This window comes from Cherax quadricarinatus, chromosome 34 (assembly GCF_038502225.1).
Source record: "Cherax quadricarinatus isolate ZL_2023a chromosome 34, ASM3850222v1, whole genome shotgun sequence".
NCBI lineage: Eukaryota > Metazoa > Arthropoda > Malacostraca > Decapoda > Parastacidae > Cherax > Cherax quadricarinatus.
Genome location: NC_091325.1, coordinates 3,206,001 through 3,216,058, shown reverse-complemented (window position 1 = coordinate 3,216,058; position 10,058 = coordinate 3,206,001). Strand labels below are relative to the sequence as shown.

Genomic DNA, 10,058 nt, shown 5'->3' with positions numbered 1-10,058 from the left:
GATCATGAGCCACTCTCAAACAAGATACCTAGAAGAGCTTTCATGGCATCAAGGAACCTCCCTCAAAGGGATTAATCACAGTGCTGATCCCAGGTAATTCAAAGAACAAACCAGCAAGAGGAAAAGTAGATGCTCAACCTGACAAAGTGCCACATCTTCCCTTGATATGATGCCAAAGGACGAATGTGGCTTCCAGATCAAAGAATAATAAGCACTTGACTGAACAGATCCAAGATCAAAACTTTTATAACTTTCTATTGTAAAACATTGCCATACATGTATTATAATATATACAGTTCTGAGCACCTCTGCAAAAACAGTGATTATGTGTGAGTGAGGTGAGTGTTGAATGATGAAAGTATCTTTTCTTTCTTTTTGGGTCACCCTTCCTCGGTGGGTGACGGCCGACTTGCTAAAAAAAAAATGCCAGCACATTTCTACAGCATCTCTATTAGCAGGGAATGCCCAAGCTAATGCAATCCATTTGTAGTCTTCCTGATTCCCCCATCCCTTCTTCCTTTTCATCAGTTACTGTTCAGGATTGTCAATTCCTAAATGCAAACTAAAAATAAATTAGATGGGTGCAGGAGGAAAGAGAAGTGATTGGTGGAATGAAGAAGTAAAGGGTGTGATAAGAGAAAAAGTTAGCTTATGAGAGGTTTTTACAAAGCAGAAGTGTTATAAGAAGAGTAGAGTATATGGAGAGTAAAAGAAAGGTAAAGAGCGGTGAGAGTACAAAAGGAGAGCAGATGATAGAGTGGGAGAGGTACTGTCAAGAATTTTAATGAAAATAAGAAAAAATTTTGGAGCGACTTAAGTTTAAGTTAAAAAGAGTAAAACAGACGATGCAACATCCCCCCAATGAAAAGCAGGGGTGTCACTAGTATGTTAAGAGACCATACAATAAGTGTCAGGGTCCCAAGACTGTTCAACTACCTCCCAGCATACATAAGGGGGATTACCAACAGACCCCTGGCAGTCTTCAAGCTGGCACTGGACAAGCACCTAAAGTCGGTTCCTGACCAGCCGGGCTGTGGCTCATACGTTGGTTTGCATGCAGCCAGCAGCAACAGCCTGGTTGATCAGGCTCTGATCCACCAGGAGGCCTGGTCACAGACCGGGCTGCGGGGACGTTGACCCCCAGAACTCTCTCCAGGTAAACTCCAGTTAAGAAAGCCAGAGAACGAATGGATTTGTCAGTTAAAAACAGTAGGGAAGTTAGTAGATGGGGAGATCGAGGTTTTGGGTAGATGGCGAGAATATTTTGAGGAACTTTTAAATGTCAATGAAGAAAGGGAAGCGGTAATTTCATGCAGTGGCCAGAGAAGTATACCATCTTTTAGGAGTGAAGAAGAGCAGAATGTAAGTGTGGGGGAGGTACGTGAGGCATTACGGAGAATGAAAGGGGGTAAAGCAGCTGGAACTGACGGGATCATGACAGAAATGCTAGAAGCAGGGGGGATAGTGTTGGAATGGTTGGTATTTTTGTTTAATAAATGTATGAAAAAGGGGAAGGTACCTAGGGATTGGCAGAGAGCATGTATAGTCCCTTTATATAAAGGAAAGGGGGACAAGAGAGATTATAAAAATTATAGAGGAATAAGTTTTACTGAGTATACCAGGAAAAGTATACGGTAGGGTTGTAATTGAAAGAATTAGAGGTAAGACAGAATGTAGGATTGCAGATGAGCAAGGTGGTTTCAGAGTTGGTAGGGGATGTGAAGATCAAGTGTTTACATTGAAGCATATATGTGAACAGTATTTAGATAAAGGTAGGAAAGTTTTTATTGCATTTATGGATTTAGAAAAGGCATATGATAGAGTGGATAGGGGAGCAATGTGGCAGATGTTGCAAGTATCTGGAATAGGTGGTAAGTTACTAAATGCTGTAAAGTTTTTATGAGGATAGTGAGGCTCAGGTTAAGGTGTGTAGAAGAGAGGGAGACTACTTCCCAGTAAAAGTAGGTTTTAGACAGGGATGTGTAATGTCACCATGGTTGTTTAATATATTTATAGACGGGGTTGTAAAAGAAGTAAATGCTAGGGTGTTCAGGAGAGGGGTGGGATTAAATTATGGGGAATCAAATACAAAATGGGAATTGACAGTTGCTTTTTGCTGATGATACTGTGCTTATGGGAGATTCTAAAGAAAAATGGCAAAGGTTAGTGGATGAGTTTAGGAGTGTGTGTAAGGGTAGGAAGTTGAAAGTGAACACAGAAAAGTGTGATGAGGGTATCAAATGATTTAGATGAAGAAAAATTGGATATCAAATTGGGAAGGAGTAAATGTTTTCAGATACTTGGGAATTGATGTGTCGGCGGATGGATTCATGAAGGACGAGGTTAATCATAGAATTGACGAGGAAAAAAAGGCGAGTGGTGCGTTGAGGTATATGTGGAGACAAAAAATGTTATCTATGGAGGCAAAGAAGGGAATGTATGAAAGTATAGTAGTACCAACACTCTTATATGGGTGTGAAGCTTGGGTTGTGAATGCAGCAGCAAGGAGGCAGTTGGAGGCAGTGATGTCCTAAGGGCAATGTGTGGTGTAAATATGCAGAAAATTTGGTGTGGATTATTATAATCATGAGGGAGTGCTAAAACCAAAGGATTATACAGCACATTGGGGGGTTATGGAAGGCATTCAGGCTCAATACAGGGAACTGGAGCACAGATCCAATTCCCTAGATCAAGAGCCCCTCACCAGCATCAAGGAACCTCCCTTGAGGGGAGGTGGTGTGGAGTTAAAAGTATTAGTCAGAGGGCTGAAGAGGGGTTGTTGAGGTGGTTTGGTCATTTAGAGAGAATGGATCAAAGTAGAATGACATGGAGTGCATTTAAATCTGTAGGGGAAGGAAGGTGAAGTAGGGGTCGTCCTCGAAAAGGTTGGAAGGGGTAAAGGTGGTTTTGTGGGCGAGGGGCTTGGACTTCCAGCAGGTGTGCACGAGCATGTTTGATAGGAGTGAATGGAGAAATGGTATTTGGGACCTGACGATCTGTTGGAGTGTGAGCAGGGTAATATTTAGTGAAGGGATTCAGGGAAACCGGTTATTTTCATATAGTCGGACTTGAGTCCTGGAAATGGGAAGTACAATGCCTGCACTTTAAAGGAGGGGTTTGGGATATTGGCAGTTTGGAGGGATATGTTGTGTATCTTTATATGTGTATGCTTCTAGACTGTTGTATTCTGAGCACCTCTGCAAAAACAGTGATAATGTGTGAGTGTGGTGAAAGTGTTGAATGATGAAAGTATTTTCTTTTTGGGGATTTTTTCTTTTTTGGGTCACCCTGCCTCGGTGGGAGACGGCCGACTTGTTGAAAAAAAAAAAAAAAAATTCAGGGAAAACGGTTTTTATATAGCCGGACTCGAGTCCTGGAAATGGGAAGTACAATGCCTGCACTCTAAAGGAGGGGTTTCGGAACATTAGCAGTTTGGAGGGATATGTTCTCTTTATACGTAAATGCTTCTAAACTGTCGTGTTCTGAGCACTCCTGCAAAAACAGTGATTATGTATGAGTGAGGTTAAAGTGTTGAATGATGAAAGTATTTTCTTTTTGGGGATTTTTTCTTTTTGGGTCACCCTGCCTCGGTGGGAGACTGCCGACTTGTTAAAAAAAATTGTTTTAATATCTTCAGCAATGAAGAAGCAAATTAAGTAAAGTTTTAAAGGATAAATTACTCCAATAGGTATTAAATAAAATTATATTGAAAAAATAAACCCATGGGAGTTCAGCACTAAATAAAAGGAATTCTTAAATGAATGACAATTGGGAATCAACCTTCTTGTCTACAGAAAATAAAACCAAGAGTGAAGAAACAATGTAAATGAAGTACAGAATTAAGTTACTAGAGAGAACATCGTTTTCAATTTACTATTAAATTTAATACCAACAAAACTCATCCACTTTCTCCAAAGTAAACTCTGACCAATTATAATTCAGTCTTCTATACAGCAGGCTAATACTATATTGCATCTATGTTACACCCATAGAAAAATAATCTTTTGCCATCAGGCAATTAAAATTAATCAATACCAAACACTCGCACTATACAAAACAGGTTTTACAGTACATTGTAAATATAAAGTGCACACACAGTATTCCACTTTCATGCAACATTTTCATAGTACTATCAGAATTCTTAATTCACTTCTGTAGAAAAAAATATTTTTTATACTTGCAGTTTTTACATCACTAACTGCAACCATTTTTTTTTTAATACTGGACACAAATGTAGGATGACCAAAAAGAAACATTCACATTGGAACATTGTACTGTACATCATTTAGTAATGGATGTTCTGTACTGAAAAATAAAAATGTTAATATTAGTGCACACTGAAGTACCTATCAAGAACCCTACACTGCACTGACTGTACAAGATCTACTATCTAGCATTTACCAGGAGCAAACAAACTACGTCACAAATTAATATAAAATTTATTTATACAAAACAGTACAGAGAAAGCAAGAAATCACAGTACACGGAATGTCTTATCCGAAGACAACCTGAAAAACCTGTTTGGAAAATTTGTGACAATGCTGCTATATAGTCTGAGCTAAACCAAAAGATGGCATTTTATCCATTAGAAATAAAAGTATACATACATAGCCCTATGTATTTAAAATAAATCTACCTAAAAAGTTTTGTAATTACTGTATAGAAAAAAGCTAGCAAAACTTTCAATAGTAAAAGAATAACTAGATAATGAAAAGGATATAACTACTATCACAATAATAAGGCACGTGATTGTATGATTGTTATAATGCATTTCAAAACTGGGGAGAGGCAGTATCACATGCTTCCAGTACTCCTAGTAAGTTCATTGTGATCACCTACCCCCTGCCATTTAAAAGTTCAATTATAATCAAATTTACAAGTGCAAGCATTAAAATTCCCAGAACTTGTATATTTCAACTACAACTTGAGTGACCCTAGAAAAACAGTGCTAAAATGTTTAATTGACTTGGCTACCCAAATACTATACAAATTGTAAACTAAACATTTTTAAAGCTTCTGTTAAAGTATCACCCAAAGCATTCTGGGTATATTGGTGCCTTGCAAATGCGAGGCTTCAGTAGGTACGACAGTTTGAATTTGAGCACAATTGTGCTATGCATAAGGTTACCCAACAAATGTGGGACTATTTTCAGTAGTGAGCATTGCACGAGAAAATGCGTGCACGGAGACTAGATCCACTTCTTGAAGTCTGACTCCATTACCTATCTTTCACTCAATCATGCCAACTTCTACATCCATTCTGAAATTACAACCCAGTTCATATCTACAAGTGCAATTATACAGATCAAAACCTCTTCAAATAGGTATAAAACAAAGATCTTTTGATCTCAATATTTGTAGATATCACTGTACATGTATTTACAAAATGACTAAAAGCACTAATTCATAGGCTAATTAGCTGAATTATTTATAATTTAATTTTGCCATATAATTTCATTATAATATTTATATAAATCAGAAATTACTAGTGCTCGCACTTCTATTTGCTTTTTTACCTATTAATCTAGAGTTTCTCGTGGTAGGCCCTGATCTCGTGGGTGGTATTGAAGGAACATTAGCAGGGGTAGGTGCCACGCCAGCAAGCACACCAGAGGCTACTGCAACTACGGTAGAGGTTACAGTACCTGGTGTTAAACTTTTAAGACACTTGGCAGCTTCTTTCAGTTGCCGAGATAAAATATCATTTTTAAGTCTTTCTGCATTGAGTTCTCGACGTAACTGTTCACGAGACATTACTGTAGGTGGGCAGAGCGTGTGATGGTGAACTAACTGTGATGCTGTGGGTCGAGCAGATGGGTCAGTTTGAACCATTTGCTTCAGTAATAATTGCATCTCTAGGGAATATCCTGGCAGTGGCTCTAGCTCCCCATTACGAATTGCATGCCACTCCTCTCCATTAAGAGGAAGAGGTTCACCTCTTGCAGCTTCATATATGGTAAGACCTAGAGCAAATACATCTGCCTTGGGCAATTGAGTAAAATCTTCCTGGAGAATCTCTCGAGGAAGGTACCGGCAATCTCCCTCTTCCACTTGAGGATTACCCATGGATGTAACATGACCAAGATCACCTGAAAAGAAAAACTGTCAATGAGAAAATAGCTTCCAAGCACAATATAAGATAAGATTTCGTTCGGATTTTTAACCCCGGAGGGTTAGCCACCCAGGATAACCCAAGAAAGTCAGTGCGTCATCGAGGACTGTCTAACTTATTTCCATTGGGGTCCTTAATCTTGTCCCCCAGGATGCGACCCACACCAGTCGACTAACACCCAGCAAAAACATATAATAGCTAATCAATTAAACACACTCCAAGTGTCACCTGTCAAATAGCTTTAGTAAGAAACTTACCAATACAAATGGTAATGTACTATTCTACTACTTGCCTCCTAAAGCTGTCCCTCAGCATTTTATGCAAGTACCCAAGACTGCCCTAGTTTCACACATTTTTTAATATATATGAAGTCTACATTAAAAAAAAAAAGCATAGTTTCATCACTTACTCCTGGCAAGCCATACCGTCATTTCATTCCTTCCACAAATACAAATTTTTCTTTGCTCAAAATTCTGAAAGCCTAATAAAAAGTTTTCAAATAACATTTTTACCAGGAGTTACAATACAGCCAATTTTATAATTCATGTTTTATTTAGCAAGAGATAAAATGCTTTAAATTTAACACTGTAGGAAGCACCTACATGTATGCATCGAGTATTCAATCACTGACTAGTTTCCTGCAATATTTATATGGTTACTTACAATTTCATTCTACAGTAATATTAAAAGTGGTAAGAAAATTACCAAGTCAGTAATGAAGGAAAATTTACAAGGAAGCACTAAACGCGTCATAAGCACCTGGGATAAAGCTCAATCCAAGGAAAAAGAAGGGGGAATAGAGATAGCTCTAAATTCTTTAAATCAAGAGCCCTCCATTAGCATCAAGGTGTTCCTCTAAAGGGTGAGCATTAGCAGAACCTGCAACACATGGGCAAGCAGGCTTGCTGCAGCAATTCTTAAGTATTTATGCAACAAATTAATAGCAAGTCACAAATAAACCAATTATACAATATGCTCTAACTTGGTATATGTATTTGTTACTTTCTGCAAAGCTAATAAATAAAAAAAGCATACCAATTTTATAGGTAACTTCCTCTTCCTCCTCAATATGCTCCTCTTCAAATCCATCATCTGCCGATTCTTCTCCTTGTAAATTCACTTTCTGTTCCCGGGATACAAAGATATTTGCTGGCTTTATATCCATGTGCACTAACTGGAGAGTGTGAATGCACCTGCAAATAAGAATAACTGCTTACCAAGTAATATTTATATAGTAAATTATCTGCTGAAAGATAGCTCACTTAGATGTCAAAATGGATAACCATACTTCATTTTAGTCAGACATTTTCCTCTCATTGAGGGGTTTTTATTACACTTTCTGCAACATAATATAATACAATTTGAAAGTAATTATAGAGGTAAGTGATACTTTTAACAAATTACGTACAGTAATACTTACTTGAGGCCCTTCGCTACATGTAAAAGGACTTGCTTCAGGATGTGTTCACTTATTTTTCTACCCGTTCTAGCCTTTTCTATCATATCTGCCAAGGAGCCCCCATTACAGTATTCATTCTGAATTATCATGTGATCATTCTCTGCCCAAGCAGAATAGTACCGAACAATATGAGGATGCTTCCCTAAGACTGCATGTGCATAAACTTCGTTTAATGCTATTCTCCTGCAAAAAAAAAAAAAAAATTAAACTATGGTTAACTATTTAAATTTTATTTTACTGTTGCTAATTAAAAAGGTATCCAGTAAAGTCATCAAATTACAAGTCAGATTATTTTAGGTTATGCTACATTACATGAGCTTAGTGATATTCCATATTTTTATCAAGTATACAGAATTCTTCACTTGTAGGGAAATACTGTCAACTTCTCTTGACCAATTGGTGACTTGAGGAATCTGAGATCTGTAATCTTAATACTTCAGCAATTTATTTCACAGCCTATCTCCAACAAAATTTTTAATAAATTCAACCATAAAATGTACTTACTCATTAACTGATCCTGCTACTGGCTTTAGAGATTTTTTGATTGCATAAATGCACCCATCTAATCTATGCCGACATTTGTACACGCCGCCAAATTCTCCTTGCCCTATCTGTTCTAGTTCAAGAAATTCATGATGATATCTCGAGACATTAGCTTCATGTATTGCTAATCTCTTCGTGGGTCTGCCAGTTTCATCCTCACATTCATCACATGAATCATTACAACAATCTTCCAGACTGAGGTCCATACTTTCTGAAAGGTTTGTTTGCCTGAAATAAAAATAATGGTGTCAGGGACAGAGGATAAACAAATTTCTAAGTGAATTTCATATCATTAGATAATTGAACTGTAACCTAATATGAACCAGGATTATACTTAAAATAATGATGCTGGACTGCAAACATAATAAAAAGTAACAAGCCTTGGGTAAAACAAATTAAAATTTTTATCTAGTTCAAAGTGAATTCTATAACATCTGTCGAAATTCTCAATTTATCAAACGGGTTCACAATGCATAAATATACAAATTAAAACCCCTATACATAATAGGTAATTTATTATGCATGATAATGGTAATTCACACAACTTTGCTTATCTGTACTTAAGTGAACCTACCTAAAATTTACTACATTCAAACCTTTAACAATTAGAGAACATGTAATAGTTTAAGGAATGTAAAACTTCATTCTATGTGGCTGCCTAGCAACCACCAAATATTTTAATATTTGAAGCAAAACAAAAAACATTACATCAAGTCTGTGAAGCCTTCAACAAATTAACATTTAAGACCCCTCCCCTTCCCTTACTGGGTGAGATTGACCAAATGTTTAAATATTTTTTTTCGTGAATATCTGGGATAGGCGAGAGTTAGGTAGAAAAGGGAAAACTCAATATACTTAAATACACGATAACATAAGGAACACTGCAGCAGGCCTACTGGCCCAAGCTGGTCAGGTCCAACTCTCAACCCACAAAATATACAAATCAAATTTTATAAATCCCCAAGAACCGAGATGTCACGTGAAGGTATTTAACACAAAGAAGTAACAGGTATTTTGTTAGCATGACCACATTAAAATTAAAAATCTTACCCAGTTGATATTTCTCTCTTTGATCTTGATCTCTTCCTGGAGGAGAGTAACATGCCGGTGGGGGTGAAGGGATTAATATTAGCAACTTCTCTAGTTGCTGATTTTCCTTGTTCCTTGGTGTGTGTGGAGGTTGTGGGAGGTGTGAGGTTGACTGGAGCCTGGCTAGTAGCTGCTGGCAACACTGTTCTCTGCCTCAGTGTTGGGAATAGTCGTGATCGTGAGCCTGGTCGGCTTAAAGCCTCGGCTGTGCTTTTCTGGAGTAGCGTCTTGGGCGTCGCTGGAGAGTCAAAGAGACGCAACGCTCGAATTTTCTTATATGGCGGTGACTCGACGGCATGTTGGCTGGCCAGGCACTCAGCCTTGATAATAGGCCTAGAGGCCTTCCTAGGACTGAAGAGACGCGCTGGGGAAGGGCTGGGTGGTGGTACATCCTCACCAGAGATATCGCCGCCATCGTCCACATCACAGCCCGAGCTGAGCGTGTGGAAGGAAGTATTATTAACCTCCTCCTCGTCACAGCTGTCAAACTCCAGCTTCATGGCCACGTCCATCTTTATCACTCTACACTGGAGCTCCAACATGGAGCATAGCACGGCAATATCACCAAGTCAAATGGCTACGAAGCCTGTCACAAAACTGAGCACTCGTTTACACCTCACGACTTCATCATCTCTAACTTAAAATGGAAGCGGCTACACGCGGGGGATTGTGGGAACGGCGGCTTGGCCAATCAGGAGCCCTGAACGGTGGCGACGTCATAGGTACAAGCCACTGGAAGCTACTACAGTCAATCAGGGGCTAGCGTGCTGTTATGACGTCACGTATGCTAGCCAATCAGCGGCTAGCGTGCTGTAATTACGTCAAATGCGCCACTCCCGCCAAATCCCAGCTGAT

At 38.6% G+C, this 10,058-nt stretch overlaps 1 protein-coding gene across 1 annotated transcript; it reads right to left on the bottom strand.

Annotated features, from left to right (window-relative positions):
* Positions 1–4,423: 4,423 nt before the first annotated feature.
* Positions 4,424–9,826, bottom strand: LOC128693726 (wee1-like protein kinase 1-A). Its single transcript, XM_053783557.2, has 5 exons — positions 9,165–9,826; positions 8,076–8,342; positions 7,533–7,754; positions 7,148–7,305; positions 4,424–6,089 (listed from the first exon to the last, which is right to left on the bottom strand). The coding sequence occupies exons 1-5, from the start codon at positions 9,743–9,745 to the stop codon at positions 5,476–5,478; spliced, it is 1,842 nt and encodes a 613-aa protein (XP_053639532.1). The 5' UTR covers positions 9,746–9,826; the 3' UTR covers positions 4,424–5,475.
* Positions 9,827–10,058: the final 232 nt, after the last annotated feature.

Coding starts and splice junctions, on each gene's coding strand:
- LOC128693726 (XM_053783557.2), bottom strand. CDS start 9,745: ATGTTGGAGCTCCAGTGTAGAGTGATAAAGATGGACGTGGCCATGAAG. Junction 8,343..9,164: donor AAGAGAGAAATATCAACTGG/GTAAGATTTTTA, acceptor TTTTTATTTCAG/GCAAACAAACCTTTCAGAAA. Junction 7,755..8,075: donor GTAGCAGGATCAGTTAATGA/GTAAGTACATTT, acceptor TTTTTTTTGCAG/GAGAATAGCATTAAACGAAG.